Below are 20,487 nucleotides of genomic sequence, written 5' to 3'. Positions count from 1 at the left end.
TATAAAGCTTCTGTAATATTCAACTGTAATAACAAGCTCATTTCCTTTTAAATTTTCACATCTTTATTCCACTGAGGACTGAAAACACAACTGAAATATCCCATAGTTTAGGTTATTTTTCTAAAGAAAACCCACAGAAATATTATTTTACAAATTGGGGAAAATGTTGATGCGATAATAGCTGAATCAGTATTGCCGTAAATTTGTGGCCAATATTTTTCAACAGATGCCAATGAAACTTCATCTAATGCTCTTGCATAATAACTCCATTTCACATTCATTATATACAGTTTAAATTTTATAAATGAATAGCATCCTGTGTTTTACATAAGACTATGTCTATTAGGCATATAAACACTGAAACAATACACTCAAACATGCTTGTGTTAAAGGTAACTTTTCACTACAATTTACCTCTTTCTGCTGTACGCCTAAAGGTTTGGAATGTAGGATAGGTCTTCTCACAAGAATAGAATATGCAGAAGGTCAAACTACTTTTAGTGCTGTTACACAAATAGATGAAGCATTTCCCCATTAGAAGTAAGATTATGTGGACGGAGAAACGTAGCACCTGTTAAGCTACAGCTCTACTTGTCAGATCTAGATTTGTTCAGAAGAGAACGCCCATCGTTTTCTAGAAATGTGAATGTATGAGAAAATTAATAAGATCCCCAAATTACTTTTATAACCTCCTACTCACACTCATTTTACTGGGATACTCTAGTTCTCAAACCTATCCAAGGACAAGCCTTGTGAAAACTCATTGCAGAATTTTAGCCTTGCAGTGCTGTTTACATGCTGCCACAATTACTTAAGTGGCTGAATTAAACAAAATATCAGCCCCCCCCACTCCAGATTATACAATCTTGCAATTTAAATATAAGCCACACAAACAAAAAGCTCCAGGAAATTATTAGCTCCAAGATTTAGTACAGATTTATTTTAAAATGCTGCCTCAATATCTAAATGCGCAGACCTAAGTTTTATTTTGTAATGAAACATAGCTGTGGAGGGGATAATGAAGTACAACTCTGTTTAAAATCAGATCTTTTGGACAAAGCAAAATTACACAGTGTATAACAGTACACATTTTAAAAAGTTGATCATGACAAATAGTATCATACCTTTACTACTTGCTTTGTATAATCTTCAACAATTACTAGTGAGATTACCAAAGGATTAAAACAGAAACAAAACCAAAACTAAACTACTCTCCAACAGTAAAATTTAAGTAAAATGCTTACATTCATTTGATGACAAGTCATATTAAAAATGCTGCGCAGATAGCAAGTATTTTTTTCAGCTGCAACTGATCTTCAGAGTTATTATTCCTGTATAAAAAAGATTTAAATATATGCACAATTACGATACAGTATTTAGCCTATTTAAAATTCAACTAACAATACAAAAACCAAAAAACCTAACTGATACAGCACAATACATACCTTTTCTTCTTTACGTCTCTCCTTGTCTTCATTTTCCATTGTTTCTTCTTCATCTTCTACAAGCCCATCGCCTTGGTATTTATCATGCGTCCATTTTGGACTGCTACCTGATTTTTTGAAGTTGAATCTTCCTCTGCCACGCTGAAAAATACCACGTCCTCTTCCTCTTTTAGCCCAGTAATCAACACCATCATCTCTGTCATCATGCTAGAGTAAATGGAATTCAGTTAAAGAAAATGGAGAACCTAAGCAGCACTAAAAAGAGTTATATTTATCATCAGTTTAATTATTTACTGTGGTTGGTTGAATTCTTTGATCCTACTATTCTTAACAATAAAAAGGTAACATATATGCCAGGTTCAACCATTAGTCAAGCTATTCCAATACATTATATTTTGTTAATCAGGATTCCAAGTTCAAAGACACATCTCTCCAACCTGAAGTTAGTGCAAAAATATATATGACACGTGCTCTTCTATCACTGAACTAAGAGTTACTTTTTTTTAATGAATCAATACTTTGGTAAGATACAAAAAAACAATAAGTTTGCCCTGTTTATATTTAAAATTCTAAGCAAAGATATAAATTCTGGGAAGCATGGAGGGCAAGGCATACGGCCCCTGGAATTTCCCAGTTGGTATCATGCTCTCCACCAAGCTAAGCAGTGTCATCAAAGTACCCCAAGGACTTGTTTGACAAAGTACGTTCAATTTAGTTGAATCACCCTAGGTTTCACTAAGATGCTCTTGTCTCCCAATTCTCTGCACTCTCGCCATTTCTTTTCTCTTTCTTTCTCTTTTTGTATGTTTGCCAGCTGTATGAAAGACACCTATTATTTCATTGCACTTCAACCTACTCACCCAGTGGGAAACTGACAACTTTATGCCCATGAGTTTAAATGTAGCACATTTAGTTTCTTAATCTTTCTTTATACACATTTCTAACAGCTTGAGTTAATATTATGTTTTATGTTCTGTAACATATTCTATGTTGTGTTCTGCGCCTTAACTATCTGGTTTATAGTTTATGGAGTGCAAAAAATAAAATAGGTCCACTGAAAAAACAATTTTAGAAATAACACATAACAAATTTAAAGAACTACACAAAAAATGAGCGTCTCCAATTATTATTTTTCTTCTGTTCAATCACGTTTGATTCTCAGAGAGAGCCTGAACAAGTCCCTGCAGTTTTTTTGGCAAGGTTCCCTTCGCCCCCAAGTGATTTGCCTTTGCCTCCTTGCTAGGGCTGAGAAAGTGACTACTCCAAGATCACCCAGCTGGCTTTATGCCTAAGGCAAGACTAGAAGTCTTCTGATTTGATGCCCTAACAACTACACTAAACTGGCTCTCTCAATTATTATTAAACCCAACCAAAATAACAGTAATTTTTAAGTTACTCAGAATTCTTTATTAGATGAGATGGTTAAAAGGGGGGGGGGAATAGAAAGAAAATGGCAAAATCCGAAATATCCCTACAGTTTAATTCCCTCATAATGAATAGAAATAATTGCTGCGGTTTGTTACCCAAAATATAACATGTATAAAGAGGGAAGTACTGGAAGATACAAGATACTAGAAGATATGGAATCGCTTTGGATAGTGAGACAGGCAGCATATTAAATAAATAATATATAAGTTGGCAGAATCTCAAATAATCTTAAAAGTAAAACAGTGTTAAAAACAATTTCTCCAAAAGAATCTACTACCCAAACTGATAACGACCAAATACATTCTGCAACCATGTAACATCGACTGAAAAGTAAAAAACAAACAGGAAATAGAATAACTATCATGGAGGAGGACATGGCTGATTGATCCTAGAAGAATCACTTCACTTTTTTGCAATATCCATTTGTAGTGTATATATTTCATTTGTTTTACATCTAAGATAATCATCTAAACAGCTATCTTGCATATTTATGCACGTCCCAACACTTGTTAAATATTACACAAACCCATAAAAAGGAACTGTAGGCAGGGAGCGTTCTCAATTCTATTGTGAAGCAGGAATACTTAATTCGCTCTTCAATAACTAGGAGCAACACTTTTCCAGGATATGATGCCAGTATTATTCTTGGGTTGTATCATTTAAAACATCATATGGATGGTTATTACCCTTCATTATGGAAAAAGTATCAAACTGGAGAAAATATAAAGAAAGGAGGAAAAATCATCAGAGGGTCTTGGCTAATATAGAAACAGAAGTATCCCTTTTTTCATTATTGTCAAGACAGCTAGCTTCAAGGTTATCAAGTCTATTTGATACTTCTTCGATTCAACCCAATCTATATCTGGCTTGGAGTAGACCACAGAAGAGAGAGAGAGACAATAGGCAGTAATATCTTTTCTAAATATTATAAAGAACATTTTATTTCTGACCTGGATAGCATTTTATTTTCTGAAGGTGTTAAGTCTGTCTTTAACAAAATAAATAGAAAGTATTAGAATTAATTTTTTTTTAAATGTTCATCCTCGTAACAGTGCCTCCAGTGGGTGAAAAGTCACACCTGATCAAAATCCTGTTTTTTCCAAATACACATATTAGTTTAATACACATTAGAGCAATAGAAAATATAATATCCACTGAAAGAGTGCTTGTGTACCCACCTGTAATTCACTGAGAAACATTAGTTACTCATGAAAGGGAAAATATATGATGTGAAAATGAAGGAAAAAAATTTACAGTGAAAAAAATTAAGCATTAGAAAATTTCTTTGAAAAGCAGTTACACACTCCACATCATCATTATTTAATAATTACTTTGATATCACAACCACAAACACCATTATACAAAGTTACAAGATAGCATTATCTCAGTCAACTCAGAGCAATTGAGATATTATTATATTATCTGGCTTTTCCTTGGCTTTAAGGACAGCCTAGACCTTCACTTACAGACAACAGAATGCAATCTGTTGAAGAAAATCCATAATTGCACAATGTAGTCTGCACAGGCTAGATTTTTTTCTCTCCTGTTGCTGACTGACTAGCTAGAAATGGTGCAGAAGAACTTCTTTCATTAGACTATGTAGACGTATGTAAAAGCAAATACAAATACAGATGTTCACTGTAGAGGACTCAGTGGAGATTCTTGAAATAACAGAAATAGTTTTAGATATCGCTGCTATAAAATAAGACTTTAGAAAAGATGCATGCATATAATATGACACCCACCAAGAAGTATTTCTTGCTTTTTGGAGTATATTCAGGATCCCATTCTTCCTCTTTTGGTCTCTTTTGAAAAGCAGTGTTTGAATTGCTAGGACCAGTATTTGTTCCAGCAAACACGCCTCTGGCTCTTCCTCTGCCTCTTATTCGAAACTGATTAACCAAAGCATGTATGTATTTAAATAATAAATATATTTAATTCACACACAGCAATAAATGATTATTGCATTAACTAAAGTGTCTGTTAACACCACATAAAATGAAATTATTTCAAAATTAATACAAAGCTACGTACACCTCCTTTAATATAAAGGTTCATTGTTGCACAATAGCATTTATGTGTAGTATTGATTTATGGAAAAGTCCAGATTTTAAAAACTGGATTTGTGTGTACAATAGTTAATAACTAGATGTAGCAACAGCTTCCCCACATAGAGAGAAGCCTTTTTTCCTGGTTGAATAAGAGAAGTGATTTCCAGTAATTCATTTTCACTTCACCCTTTCCCCAAATTGCTGATTGCAACTGGAAAAACTGCAGGCAGTTGCACTCGGGAAATCTTTCCCAACAGACATCCTCTAAATATATGGGTCACATCCCAGAATGCTCTAGCCAGCACTGTTAAATTCACAGAGTGCCAAAATTGGGAGAGGCAGTAGAGAGAACATAGAATCCGAAAATAACATCTCCCTCTTCTTTAATTGTCTAAAGGCTAAAGGGAAGACCATGTGAGGACATTCCCACTGCAAGATTAAATGGTTTACCAATTCTGCCATGTTTGCCAGCCCCACCAGTTTTCCTAAAATACAGATAAAAGGCTCAGGTTTGAAAAATGAAGAAAATGGGAGTTACTGTAGAGCCACAATGTACAATATATAATAGTGGTGGCGAACCTATGGCACGGGTGCCAGAGGCGGCACTCAGAGCCCTCTCTGTGGGTATGCGTGTCGTCACCCCAGTCCTAGGCCTTCAACTAGGTTTTATAAAACCTTTTAGCTTTCGGCCTCCGCCATGTGCAAAAAAAAAAAAAAAAGGTTCAATCAGTCAATTTCAACTTCTCGCGGGAAAAAAGGATCTTGCAAAGTTAGAATTGATTGATTGAACTTTTTAGTCCCACCCAGTCTGCCGTTACCACTGCAGCCACGCCCAGCCAATGGGCCACACCCAGCCAATGGGCCACACCCACCCGGCACTCGACGATGCATAAGTGGGTTTTGGGTTGCAGTTTGGGCACCCGGTCTCTAAAAGGTTCGTCATCACTGATACATAATAATACTGAGTCTGCTCAACAGAAAAAACAAAAAGGGAAAAAAGAAGCTAAAAGATCCAGTATACCGGTACTTAATTAACTAATACTTTCTAAGAAACTATTTGAGAAAAATAATTAGTTCAAATAACAGTATTAGTTCAATTAGTTCAAATGCAATTTTGATATCCACTGAGCAGCTGTTAATTCTAATAATTAACTAACATGTTTCTAATTAACTAAAAAAGCCTATAAAATTACATATAGCAGTTTTCAAAAACTGTCACCAAATTTCAGTAAATTGCATTTGCCATTAGCTGTTCTGTTTTACGTTGATATAAGGTAATACTAAGGCCAACTGCCAATACACAGATTTAATATTTAAAAAAAGAAGGAAATCAGTGTCAAACCTGAAGAACAAATTAAGAGAAAATGCCTATAAATAAATTATTATAAATAGATGCAAGAAATCAAAAAGAAGAGAGAATAATTAATGATGCTTTGGCTTTAAACCAGCGCACAAACATTTGTGAATATTTAAAGCAACAATTTACCTAGGTAGTATAATAATATAGGTACAATAAGACGCTCTTGCATATTTTTCATTTTATGCTGAACTAATGTAGTAGTATTTTCCTATAATTTATATAAACACATCTTGCTGCAAGTTACACTTCAACATGAACATTTCTAATTGCATTCCCACACTTCAACTGTACACTGGATATTTTAATTCAATGGTTATAAATTACAGTTAAAAATAAACGCACAGAATGAAACTTACAAATGTGCCTCTGGGTCTTCCAACTCCTGTAAAACCTGGATATTCTTTCTGGTCATGATGGGGTTTAAGTTCTTCGTCTCTTTCTTTCTTGCAGTCCTTTTCTTCTCGGGAACTGGATGAGGAAGATGGGGAGGAAGTTGAGGAAGATCGAGAATGGTCTTGTTCTCTTTTTTGCTTACTGAAAAATAAGAAACCATACTATTTGCTGTTGTGCCCTACGTATTGGATGTGTTTTGTGTATTCTTAGAAGTTCTCCTCTGTTCTTGTTTTGAAGCTAATGTGGAACATTATTACTCCATCCAGCTTCCATCTATAATTTTAACAGCTGTGGCTCATTAGCGTGTTATTAATAAAAAAAAAGCTAATTAGCCAGTAAAAGCTACATTTAAATGCATGCTTTCACACAATCGCAGCAATAGCCGGGGGGAAATGACTAAAAGTAAAGTTGCTAAGCTTTTGCCTAGTTCCATCTACTTTAATACCTAAAATATCAATAAAAATTGATACTATCTTTTAACTATATGTTGCCACAAGATGCAGAACTAATCACTAATTGACAACTATGTGGACATCAGTGAAGGAGAAGTAAATAGAAAGTACAAGTAAATCAGTGATTTAATAATATTAATATATATATAGTATACGAATGAGGACATAAAATATTCATATTCAATATTCCAATAGGAAATACATTTGGCATTGATTTGACCATAGACTTCTAATATTAATACCAAATACAAAAGCATAAAAGAGTTATTTCCAGTATTACCACCGTATTGTACATAGAATTAAGTTGCTCCTAAACTACTAACCTGTATAATTTCATATTATAAGTTTTGAGAAAAAGCAATTCCTCTTGCCAACCCTCCCCCTGCCCAAGTTAAATTTAAATTTCAGTTAAATTCTCATAATCTGGGTGTTATGAGTTGAAAAAGTGCGGAATCAAGCATAACGAACCAAAGTTCTTACACAAACTGTTTACAGAAATGTACTGCATTGAAGTCCAACTCCTGATGTAGCCTGGATAATAGGACAGATTAATTTGTCATTTTTTTTCAGTGTTAGCTTGCTATTCCAAAGTTTTTGTCCTCATCCACCATAAGCCGTGTAAAAGACAAATACATTTTTGCTGTAAAACAAATAATTTTAATTGTTTACATTTAGACGTGCCATTGTAAAGGGAAAACTGAAAGCAATTAAGCTTACAATTACATAATTAAGACTTTAAACATTAATTACAAAATCATACTTTTTTACCTATCATCTTTGAAAGTTTTATAATCCTTGTAATCTTTTGGAACTTTCTCTTGCTTTCTTGATCCACTGGATTCCCTGGAACCTTTAGAGTCTCCTCGTTCTTTACTTCGTTCTTTTCTACGACGATCGATGTCATGTCGAAGATCAGCAGAATCGCACTTTAATTTTTTATCTCCCTAGGTCAAAACCATTTCATTGAAATATTTTACAATTACAAATGCTGAAATACATGTGATGAATTTTTTGTGTTTATAGCCTTATGCATACTTTCTTGAAAACTCCACTAAACACAATAAATTTTGCTTATAACAAAATTATTCTACATAGAAGGAAGGCAATAGAGTGTAGAGGTTAAAGATGCTGGATTAGAAGTCAAGATGCTATGAGTTTTAGTACTGTTTTACGCACAAAATCCATCTGAATGACTTTGGGCAGTCAGTTTTAGGAAGATGGCACTTCCAAGAAAACTGCAGGGACTTGTTCATGGAATCACCGGAAATGAGACTTGATTCAAAAGACAATTATAATAAACTGTTAAATAAACTGTTGTTCGGTTTTTATCTTGCCATTTTCCTAGAAGGTTAAACCTCCTAACAATACTTTTCTATATAGAACATGATACTTTTGCACAGAAATAAAAGTTCCCTACATTAGACTGTAAATAATTTAATTTAAAAAAAAATTGAAACAAAAAACATTTCCAAATGTTGCATGGGAATGAAATGCCAGCATAATTTATTAATGTTATTACTAAAATAGTCTTGTTTAATTCAGTTATTTCATGGGACACGTTAGAAAGTAATGACCTTTATTTTGTGAGAACACTGATTAAAATTACCTTTTCATGTTCATGTCTCATAATTCAAAACTGACTTATCCTTAAAAAATGATGAATAGGTCAAGCTTGGTATCACCTAGAATAGTAAGCTATAAAGTAGCTTATTAAGGATACTTAGATCTGGACTATGTAGGATGCTTTTACTTAAAAAAGTGTATCAATTTAGAACCTACTTTCTGAATTTCTTCTTTAAAGGTTCTCTCTTCTCCTGATAAACGGGTATGCTTCCTCAGGGCACTTGGAGAGATGTCAATCCTTCTAAATGCAAGATTTTCAAAAGTAATTATTAGGACTACATTCAGAATTGCCAAAAGGAAAATTGAAAACAAAAAGAAGTGATTAAAACTAACCATTAAGATGTTAATATGCCACTCTAAAGATGCCACACATATATGTAAACAAATCAACACCCACACAATTCAAGAATCCAACTGCAGTATTGAAAAACCATACAATACACAATATTCTTTGTATGCGAATACATCTGGCCATTTTTTCCAGAAAATGTAAATAAACTTTTACATTAAAAATGCACTCAACAATTTTTTTAAATCCCAGACATAACTTAATACTTTCTTCAATTTTAAATGAGTTTCCACTTAAATGGAATGGAAAAAAAGAACTGATGAATATACATTTCACAGATACTTACCTTTATTATAAAATCTCATGTATCACAACAGATACAGCAGTTTTACTCAGGAACTTCTATTCATATTCTATATTCAAGAAACAGGGTGCTTTTTATCAGTGTAAGCATCATTAGAAAAGTGAGTGTCGCTAACACTAAACAATAACACAATGCCTTACCTGTGTATTTCAGGACTCTTTTGCCGGGTGCTATGTTCTTCAGTAGCCTTCTGATAAGCAGTGAATCTCTCACTTAGGGTCATTCCAGCTGATTTGAAATATTGTTCTGTAGAATTTCAGAGGATAAGTACTAATTTACCAAAACATATCTACATAACACATCAAGTGAGAATGCAGAAAAGCCAGGGACTTCGTAATATAAGTAACAAACATTTGGCCCATCTGTTTGTAATAATCACGTTTAGAAATTCCTTGCACATCTGTGCTACTTGTGCCATTATAAACCGAATGTTCACTTTTTTTATTTAAAAAAGCAGTCAAAGTTTATAGTGTGCATCTTGTTTACCCACAGGAGTCAAATACATTATGAGAGAAATATTACAGTATTAGACGGAGCATTGTCATATATTGCAATTTTTAAAATAACATCATCCTATGCATACTGCTGTAAGAATAAACCCTCTTGAAGTCAGTTGGATTTATTCTCCAAAAGACATACATAAAATGAAGTTTCACAAGTCAATTTCTTTTAAAGATCACAATTTCTTTTTTTAAAAAAATTAACACCAAGGTAACACTTTTAGATTTTAACATCTGGCATTCTGGCAAACTTGACAGCATAAAGTTTCTTGTCTTAACCGAGACCAATAAATTGATAACACGCACACTACATTCTGAAAGACCAGTTCAACAGATGTGTTCAAATGTAAAATCGTACATGTGTAAATTAAAAAGGACTATGAAATGTTACAAATAAAGTAAACTATCTGCTTAACAGGTCAATGTACATCTGTATCAACTTACCGCCCAACATCCAGCACATCTCTCAAAACCAATCATTAAAACTTGATATGGCCACTACAAGGGTAGTGCCTCAATCATAATTCCATCAAACACAGGAATTTGAGCTAGCAATTCAGTTTTTGTGCCATTTTTGCCAGGAAGATAGAAGGTTCAACTTTGCCTGTTTGTGCATCTGTTATCTTTCAACAGCTATTTTACTTTTGTAATATGGATTTTGCCATTTCAAAACACATTCCAGGACCTAGTTGCAATGAAAAAGAAAACATCACTGGGCATTTTCAGCTCTATGTAAGAGAAGAGCTGTTCAGTGTAGCTGCATTGCACCAATAATGTAAAATTACTACATTTTTACCAAAATGTGATCCACAGATTCCTTTTACTGAGTGCAGAAAGATTTAAATAACCTTGGGAAGCAAACTGTGATGGAGACATATTAATACACTGGCCAAAGACCAGTAGTTAAAACAAGGTATGTGTAAATATTTGATATACTAATTGAAAACATTCAACTTAAATAATTTCTTTGGCAAGCATTCTCACCGGATTTTATAACCTCATAAGTCTTTTTCAGTCTTAATAAAATATGAAAATATAGCTTTTTTGAGTAATGTAAAGCATTTAGCTTTCCAATTTTTCTAGGTAAATGTATTTCAGGGAGAAGTGTCTAAAATTTGGTATGAGGTTCTAAAACAGGGGTGTCAAACTGCCGGCCCGTGGACCAGACACCTCATGACAAAACCGTGCCCACCCCATTGCTGGCAATGGGGGAAAAGCTCCAATACGTTGCACAACGTCATGTGACGTCGCGAGTTTGACATGTCTGTTCTAAAACATTGTAAATCCTCCAAAGTTTTTCACAGCTTCTGAACATGCAGCTTCACAAGAAATGCTCCTGCCAACAGTGGCAAAATCTGGATTCAAAATTATGTATTTGTTAAACAAAGCTTTCTAATAACCCAAGGTAATTTTTATTGTAAATAAGTTTTAAAAAGTTGCCTACTATTTCTTTATTAAACAATTAATAACTTTAAAGTCAGAACAGTAAAATATGATATTGTGACATCTTTAAGAAGCAAATGTGTTTTCTTTTCAAAGATTGTAACTTTAGACAAAAAAAAATTACAGGACTGTTGGGATTTTCATCAATAAATTTGTACACACTTCATAAGCATTTTCACATTTTCAAGATTTTTCTTTACCTGATAATATTAAATGCTCCATCAGAATGAGCAATATAAAATACATAGGAAAAATATATGACCATATTGTTACCTATGCAGAATTGAATGGCATAATCCAATGTCAAGATGAGTATTCAAATTATCAGATATAATTAATGAATATGAATATAGCATCTGTTTAAATTGGATTTCCTGCATTATGTTCAATTATGATGACTTCCCTACAGTATTCTATTACATCTGAATAATGCTCGTTTCTGAACTGGAATGCTATAATAAGGGAAAAAATGTAACAAGGCAGCAAACAATTTCCATTACACAGTTCCAGGTTTAGATAGTAATTTATATAAAAGATTTTGAGGTGGTAGTATCGCAGTAAATGAAGCTAACGTTGAGAAAGGTAGGCAAACAGTTCAACATAAGCTACATATGTATGTTACTTCCTTGCCTATTCTAAGGGAACTAAAGCAATTTCTATAATTGAAAACCAATGTATGTGTATGTATAAAATACATTTTGATATATTTTAGGTATATAATTATATGCTCCCAATTACTCCTGGAAATAATGTTCCGTCAATCCTCTAAAACAGAACAGAGTTAATTAATTAATGACTCTGCCTGTAAGGTCATGTTAATTTACAGGCTGGCATGCTGTATACAAGTTCTCCAGTACTTTCCGCCACCTTCTCTATTTGTAATCAAAACTAAAGGCTTCCAGTTTTAGTCTAGTAGTTTGTTCCTGTTTTTTACACATAACACAAAGTCAGCTTTTTTCACCAAGGCGTATCCTCCAGTAAAGACTTATCTCTCAAAATAAATGTAGAGTACTAAGCTAGGAAAGTCTACGATATGCAAATACATTGTTTTCTACATAATACTCTAGTTTTAGCTTGTTCTGTTAAATTTTAAGGGAACTCTTGGACTTGATCATCAAACTGCAATATTTTAGCTCCCATAGAAGGAATAATGTTAAGAAGAAAATTACAAATGATCTAGTTTCATTTTAGTGCATATTTTCTTTTTCTTAAATATTTTAATAATTTTTATAGTTACAAATCTTTAGTGCTTAGTAAACATCGTGTTGTCTGGGTCCACCTATTTTACATTTATAACAATACAACTCCCATTCCTACTCTCTACTCCGTTTTTCTAGCCATTTGTAAAAAATATCCCATGTTTGAAAGTGTTCTGTATCTTCTTTCCATTTTATTTTCAGTGTAAGCCTATCCATTTCCACAGTCCAAATTATGCCCATATTTTCTTAAATTAGGATGTAAATTCTTGGCAACGTAAACAAATACCACTTAGATATTTCTTTGAATCAAATAAACTGAAATGCAAATATTAGTTCATTGTACTGTAAAATAAAAATTAAAGTGCTTTTATCCAAAGACCAAGATGCCCACTGCATTAATATTGCCTAATTACCATTCTCTTTATTGTGTGTGATGATCCGGTAAGTAATCTATTAGTGATTTTTGGAATTCCAAAGTGGCATCTTATCTTTTAAGTATATGCCCTCCATTAAAGCTTTCGTGAGAAGCAAAAGGATTGTTTTATTTAAATAGTTTCATTCATTTGGCACTTCCAAAAGGGCGTTATTTGCAAATGAGCGTCACACTACTTGTTCCTTGGATTTATATGTTGCTGTTAGTCTTGTATTCTCAAACCTTCCTATTTTGAAGCGCAACTTTATACGAGTTGTCATGTGAAATCCAAACTTGTCCCGATATCAATGCAAAGTTATTTAATTAACATACTATCCAATTTGATGGTATCATGACATAAAATGCAAGTCTTAATTTGACAATATACATCTGTTTAGCATTACAATCAGTAACTTGTTCTTTGTTCTCTACTGTAACTACCGTATTTCCCCGAAAATAAGACCCAGTCTTACTTTTTTTTTGCCTCCAACAGAGGCACCAGGTCTTATTTGGGGGGGGGGATGGAGAATGTCTTTTCCACTCACCTCCAGCACCAACAGCTCTACCCAACTGGCCCGCTTCTTCTGTGGCCAAAGGAGCAACTTCATTCTGCAACTGAGAATGTAGCTCCGGCCTGCATTTCGCAGTCAGAGACCTTTCCAGAAGGCCTGTGCAGGTGAGAACTGAACTATGGATTCAATCTACAGCTTGATTCTCCGCTGCAGAGCCTTGCAGAACCTAGCTACGGATTGAATCCATAGCTTGGTTCTCGGCTTCAGTGGCCTTCCAGAAAGGCCTCTGACTGCAAAATGCAGACCTGGAGACGTTGCAGAAAAATTGGACTGGCGAGGCGTGGGGGCAGTTCCACACTCCCACCCCAGCCTGATTTTTAGGTGTGTGCCTCACCCTAAAACTAGGGCTTATTTTCAGGATAAGTCTTATTTTCGGAGAAACGCGGTAATAATCTTAATTATTTCTGCATTATATTCTTCTGCTTACATAATTCCTATAGCTCTTCTTTCTGAATCTATGAAGAAAAGGATCAAGTAATGTTTTACTACTCCTATAAAGCTTTCCAATACTTACAAAATGTTGACATCCTTTTTCTAGAATGCTATTTAACAGGAAAGCATGTACAAAAAATCAAGTGGAAGAGTTGAATTTAACAGACTAAAATTAATAGCACTATTCTTTTCTTAGCAGCATGTGATATTTGTCTCATACGGTAAGCTCAAGATGTACCTTTTACATGATGGACTAAGGACACAATGTGCTGAATAAATGACTCCGATGTGCTTTTGCTGGCTTGTGGAAGCTTAATGTGGTCAAAGATGGATCGGAATTCTTGCTCCTTCTTGACCGAATGGACAAGTGTACTAGCGAGCAGCCTGTCTTTAGTCAAGGAAGCAGGTCTAAGATGCGTAATAAAAACAAAAAGGAAAATAAGATTTATGAAAAAATGTGTTCTTCTATGGATATGAGAACCTATTAAACATATGGATAATTACCTGTTTGAATCATCAAGTGGCACAGGTGCCATTTTAAGTTTAACTTCAGGTCGATGGGAGTCACTGGCTATCATTTTGATCCTAAGTGGGCTCTCCTCTCTGAAGGTAGATTTCTCTCTCATATCCAGATTCTTGTGTAGAGGAGGACTATAATCAAAGAGTTCTTTGAGCTTTTCAGACTTTACCTGTTCAGGTGATTGAATCTCTTTCTTCATCATTCTTTCAGAGATTTTTTCATCTTCCTTGTGCTTATCTTTTACTAAAAGAGGTCTTTCAACTACGTAGCTAGTTGTCTCTTTAACTTTATAACCCTTATCTTCTCTAAATGCATCACCTTCTCTATTTGCCTTCAGAGAGATTTTAGACTTGTACTTGGAGCCTTCTTCCTCAACATTACGATGAGATGCAGCAAAGTTCTTACCCTGATCTGCCAGAACAGACTTTCTGAACTGTCTATAGTCTTCAGTTTCTTCTGTGTCTTCCCCTTCTGACTCATTAAATTTTTGTTTTCCAGGCTCCTTATCCATATAATATTCCAAAGCTTCCTGGTCTTCCCACTCTCTCTCTCCCTCTGTCCTCCCCTTTTCTGGTCCTCTATCTTTCTGAGCATCTTTTTCTCTAGTGTTATTCCTATCAAGCAGGTATACCCTAGATTCTTCATCTGTATACCTGTAGATAGCAAAGAAGAAGAAAATAACACCTATTTTCAATTGAAAAATAACGCAAAATCCAAAACCAATGCAATTAAATGTTAGTTTAAGCACAGCTCTACATGCAAACAGTTTTTTGAAAGTGCATTATTTCAAAATCTAAACATTGTTTTTGCACAAATTCGATTACTTCTGAGTCCTTTGTAATTTTGATAGAGAAGTTAAAACTGTACAGACAGAAACAGTTTGAATTATATATTCAAGCTCATAGCTTTCAATACAAATGCAGCATTTGGAACACTAGTCTTTTTCATAAGAATATGAAAATAGCTTGGTGGAAGAGGACTAAACCCATCTGATCAGCCTTTTATCTCACGTGGTCTACCAGATAGATATAGAAAGTCCACAAATAGAAGACACTCCTCCTTCCCTTTTGCTGCTGCCCTGACCTATTATAGTTGGGTTTTTTTTAAATAAAAGTGTAACTTGTTTTCTGACTAACTTAGTAGCCGGACAAGGGAATAGCTATGCATACAAATATAGCTTACTGTTATATTTCATACATAGGATAAACAAATATTGTCATCTTCATAAATGAAAAACATTTTAAATGTATCTTGCAAAGCAATCAGTTAAATTTAACAGTCCAAAGTAAATTATGCATGGTCTATGGCACATCACTGTAAATTATAATAATGATTCTTTTTAAGTGTGAATGTACAAACTTTGGCAATTCAGGAATGGAATATTCTGGAGAGCTCCAAAACATCATTTCCCCTCCAGAACATATTATTTCAGGAACACCATGAAAATTTCCAGAAGTAAATTCCCCAAACTGGACAGAATTTGAGAGGTAATGTTCCAACGTTTGCTGGAAAAATCAGTTCTCAAATCACTGGAGTTCACATAATCCTATTAAGGATTCTTCTTTATTTTACTACTCAACAAGGTATTAATGTGTATAATGTAAGTTAGAAAAGGTATATTATATTTGCTAAAAATACAGAAATATTCTCAAAACAATTTTTTTCAAAGTGATATAGCGCACTGGTCTGTGGACTGGCACTGGGCCACAGCATGGCAGAAACCAGGCCACACAAACAAGCAAAGCCCCATTCACGGGATGTAGGCAGCATGCAAAACCACGCTTCCTCGGGTCCTCGGAAAAACCTCTCTTCACGGAACCAATTCCTGGTGCCTCAAAGATTGGGGGGTCACTGATATAGATAGCGTACTTTTAATGTTGACAGATTTCCTATGAATTCGTTATAATATTCTAAAAAATACATTTATATTTCTGACTCAGTGAAATATAAACATCAAGTATTGTTTATATTCTAAAACCAAAATGTATTTTGAATAAACATGCGGATACTTTTTATTGCACGGCATAACAGAAATGTTTTATGTTGACTAATGAAGCGCCATTCTTTTTTATTGCTCACCTCTTCAGAAACTTTCCTCCTTTTGCGCTTTCCTGTTCCCCAGCCTCCGGATAAAAGGAGCGCATGCGAGTCTCTTCACGTGCGGCATTCTGTGATGCAACTGCTTTTGCAGGGCTTCTCCTTGAAGGAATGTGATGTAATGGGCTATTCTGAGAAGGGCTATAACGACTAGAGCCATTTCCAAGGGAACCAGACCCAGATCTTCCAGGGCTATGCTGAATGGAATGTGAATGCTGAGGGGTGTCTTTTGCTGAGTGGATTGTGCTGAGTAAGTGAGCATCGGAGCATGAAGAACTCTGACTAGGTGGAGAGGCAACAGAAGGGCTACGAGGTGACCGTGGACTGTTATCATAAGCAGAAAGACCAGGCCAAATATCAGCTGAAGCTGCTGCCGATTTATTAAAATCATCTAAAGCCTCAGAAGGGTCGTGCTCGAAGGTATTTTTCTCTTCTTCTTGTGATTTACTTTTTAATGGGCTGTCCTGCAAAGCAGCTGCCTCAGTTTTCTTCGGCTGTTTTTCTGATGACCCACGTCTTTTGGAAGAGACTGGAGATTTGCTATATGGAGATGAAGACCGAGATGAAGAGGATCTTGGAGATCTAGAAGATTTGTAGGATCTACGTGATCTGCTTCGAGATCTTTGAGAAGAGACTGAACGTCTTTTTGGACTCCTGGAACGTGAGCGGCCTCGTCTGGGACTTCGAGAATGCCTTCTATTCCAGACAGGCCTATAACCTCCACGGTGGTATCTGCCTCCACCTCCGGGGTAATACCCTCTACCTCTTCCTCTATAGCCATAAGGACGTCTCATTCCTCTATTATTTCTGTAATCTCTGCGGTAATCTCTATTATAAACACGATCTCTACTGCGAGACCGTGAGTATGTTCTAGATCGAGACCTAGAACTAAGATAAAAAGCATGTTAGTATCTTCAAATTTCAAAATTTTCAAAGAACATTATATTGTCCAAGATCCACAGCAAATTATTTATAGTATGAACAATAATATATAATTTATACGGAAAGGCAAGAGATGTTTTGGAACAGCAAGTTCCAAGAGTGTTAAGAATTACCACCAGAATATATCACCTGGCCCAGATTTGCAAATAGAAATATTTTATCTTTATTGACAGAGTGTGATGGAAATAATGAAATAATGAATTAACAGAGACCAATGACTATTTCTCTAGTATTATCTATAGACAATGTAATACTATCCTATTTGTTGAAAGCAGATTAGTATCCTGAACTGAGAATGATACATTTCAGAGATTAATAGGTAAAATGTTTACAATAGGAAAAAGACTCATTGGTATCTACAAACTTAACTATCTACAACTACTATACATTTTTTTAAGGCTTTCCTCCTTCCTGGCTGATTTCATTAAAGTTTATAATCTTAGCAGTCAAGTAAGACTTCCCAGGGCTATTGGCTAAACATCATGATGAGTCAAGTTCTTTCAACTTGAAAGAAAGTATCTTTCTCAACAAAAGAGAAACTCTGTGCTTTGTTTTCCTCCCCTATCTCCTACATTAAGCAGACTATTTTATGTTTTACTTCCTTGGCCTAAATATTCCATATCTACTATTGTTTTAAACTCCTTTTCCTTTTTTCTCTCTCTCTTCCCTCCTCCCTATTCATCAGGACTATTTGCAACTTATTTGATTATGGTATTTTCTCTCTTGCCCCCATAATCAACAGCAGTTCTCGCTGCTAACTTCACTAACCATACAGCACTCTACATATTTTTAGAGTCTTGATAGACATTCTGGGTTCAGTAATCAAAAAAACACACACCCCATAGAAAGAATCCACTATTCTGTCTGCTTGTTCAACAGGCAGCAATATCTTTCTACCTCACTTTTACGAAAATGGAACAAATATGGTTTGCGCTATGAACATTTAGTGAAAATGTAGAACTGGGAAATTAATCTGAAACAATTGGGTAGAAGGATATGAAACTGAGAAAATGCAAATTAACAGCAAGCAGAAGCTTGGAGTCAATGGGAAGATTTTAACATCTCATAGAAAATAAAGAGCAACAAGGAGCGACAGGATTCACAGAAAAAAGGAAAGAAGGTGTGCAATTTTAAGCAGTATTTTGAACTTTTACCAAAAATCAGCATGTAAAAATCAAGCAACTGAGTTAACATATAAAATGCAAAGTACCTGTAACGTTTTTTTCTAGAATGTGATCTGGATCTGGATCTTGAAGAGGAGGGAGATCTAGTCTTTGATCTTGAGGAATGGGATCTAGTATTAGAGCGACCCATGTTTTCCACACTTTATACCTGTCCAATAGAAGATAACATGTGGTCCTAATTTTATCATTAGCAGAGATAAATTATTTTGTATTTTAATCTAAATAGATCATAATACATACATCTCCATTTTTATTGTGTACCATAGCTTAAAACAGACTAAAAAGCAAAGTCCATTAAGACAATTTTATCTTTATCTTATCTCCTGCACAACTTAATCCAAGTCAACAAGATTCTATGACCCTTGTGAAATATTGGGAGGGGGGGGAGGCCTAGTATGAGGGAAGAGGTGCAAGCATCTTCTTCAGTTAACCAAAACGAATCTGTGTACATTTGGATCCAATCCAATGTTTCTTAATTAAGATTAAAGTAAACACTCTACCCTACCCTAACACTACTCACACAAATGTTTCCTATAGCTCCAACTCAATCTCAAAATGGAATGCCTAAGAATAATTGACAGCATGGGATTTTAAGCGTAAGAGAAAAAAATCAATAGAAAGAACCCCAGATAACAGATCAGCCTTTCTCAATATTTACAATATCTTTTACTCAACGGCTCTTATCTGTACACTCTCTCATTTCCAACGGCTTACATTAAATTAAAATCACTTTTTGGCCCATTTTTCCCTACTACATTTCAGAGAAATCCAGAGATTTATACCTTTACGGATTTACACGTTCTGTCCTTTAAATACAAATAAAATACGCAGCAGTTTTATAGCCATTTGGTACGATTCTTGAATTTACTAAAAAAAAAATGAATTCGTAAGTTTTGAAAGGGCACAACATACCAGAGAGTCCGTTTTGCATATAGGGGTTCAATGCCAACCCACGGATGGCTTATGGTTTTATCCCCTTTTACTACCTCTTCTCCCGATACCGCTACATAAGGCGCTGCAGTCACAAGGCGACCAGGTCAGGGATCGCCGGCCCCGCAATAGAGAAACACTGAAAAGAGGCGGCTATTTTTTCCCTCCCCCCTTCCTGGCAGGCCCGAAATATTCGCGAGCGACGGCGCCCAGGTTGCCTTGGCCGCGCCCAAACAAGCGGGAAGAAGACGGAAGGACTGGGGGAGGGGAGAGGAGGAGGAGGAGGAGGAGATAAGGCAGCTGACCGGGCCTCGGCAAAGGCGTGGAAGAGCAACCGAAGCTCTTCCGCCTCGCCTTTTTCTCTTCCCTTCCCCCCCCCCTCACATCGGCTCACCGCGGTTCGCTCGCGCGAGAAAATGGGGGCGGCGATCCCGACAGGAGAAATTAAGAGCGTTCTTAGCACACGGCGGGGAGGGGGGGGGAAGAGAGAGAACCAAAAAGTGGGAGGGGAAAGCAGCGTCGCGCGCTGAGAAAGATTCGCGCGCCACAACGAGCGGGGAGGGGAAGAAACGAGGTACATACCATCGCGTGAAAATGTAACGGCCGAATCCCCCCCTCCCCCCCCCAAAAAAATAGCACACTAATGAACACAACCAGGGTCTGAATCCTTCCCTGACTCGATCCTTAATCGGCTATTCGGATCCCGGCCTAGTCTTGGCTCACCCTTTCTGGGCGACACCTCCCGTCCGACTCTCACCACTCGGCGGCCATTTCCAGCCTTGATGCAGGAAAAGAAATGAGGTGGAGAGGGCGGAAAGGAAGGGGAAAAACCATAGAGAAAACGCTTGCTG

At 35.7% G+C, this 20,487-nt stretch overlaps 1 protein-coding gene across 9 annotated transcripts; it reads right to left on the bottom strand.

The window, feature by feature from the left end:
- Positions 1-40: 40 nt before the first annotated feature.
- On the bottom strand, positions 41-20,487 carry BCLAF1 (BCL2 associated transcription factor 1). 9 transcript variants are annotated; one of them, XR_005554294.1, is made up of 13 exons: positions 20,360-20,487; positions 18,733-18,854; positions 16,563-17,468; positions 14,468-15,136; positions 14,202-14,371; positions 9,546-9,651; positions 8,909-8,993; positions 7,898-8,073; positions 6,641-6,818; positions 4,619-4,765; positions 1,446-1,652; positions 1,245-1,331; positions 41-634 (listed from the first exon to the last, which is right to left on the bottom strand). XR_005554294.1 is itself a non-coding variant. In XM_039323329.1 (12 exons), the coding sequence occupies exons 2-12, from the start codon at positions 18,834-18,836 to the stop codon at positions 1,326-1,328; spliced, it is 2,754 nt and encodes a 917-aa protein (XP_039179263.1). In that variant the 5' UTR covers positions 18,837-18,854; positions 20,360-20,487; the 3' UTR covers positions 41-1,325. The 9 variants fall into 9 exon arrangements, 6 of the variants coding, with proteins under 6 accessions (XP_039179263.1, XP_039179283.1, XP_039179271.1 ...); XM_039323329.1 differs by having other exon boundaries at positions 41-1,331; XM_039323349.1 differs by having other exon boundaries at positions 41-1,331; positions 6,641-6,752.

Source organism: Crotalus tigris, unplaced genomic scaffold (genome assembly GCF_016545835.1).
Source record: "Crotalus tigris isolate CLP2741 ecotype Arizona unplaced genomic scaffold, ASM1654583v1 scf7180000017611.44802233496:7321179, whole genome shotgun sequence".
Taxonomy (NCBI): domain Eukaryota; kingdom Metazoa; phylum Chordata; class Lepidosauria; order Squamata; family Viperidae; genus Crotalus; species Crotalus tigris.
The sequence above is the reverse complement of the archived record's forward strand: the minus strand, read 5'-3'. Positions and strand labels throughout refer to the sequence as shown.

What these genes read in the sequence shown, in the direction of transcription:
- BCLAF1 (XM_039323329.1), bottom strand. Translation starts at nt 18,836, where the DNA reads ATGGGTCGCTCTAATACTAGATCCCATTCCTCAAGATCAAAGACTAGA. An exon ending in CTTAGTCCATCATGTAAAAG is followed by an intron (nt 9,652 to 14,201) that starts GTACATCTTGAG and finishes GAAATTCTACAG; the next exon opens with AACAATATTTCAAATCAGCT. An exon ending in AAAACTTTCAAAGATGATAG is followed by an intron (nt 6,819 to 7,897) that starts GTAAAAAAGTAT and finishes CTTATTTTTCAG; the next exon opens with TAAGCAAAAAAGAGAACAAG.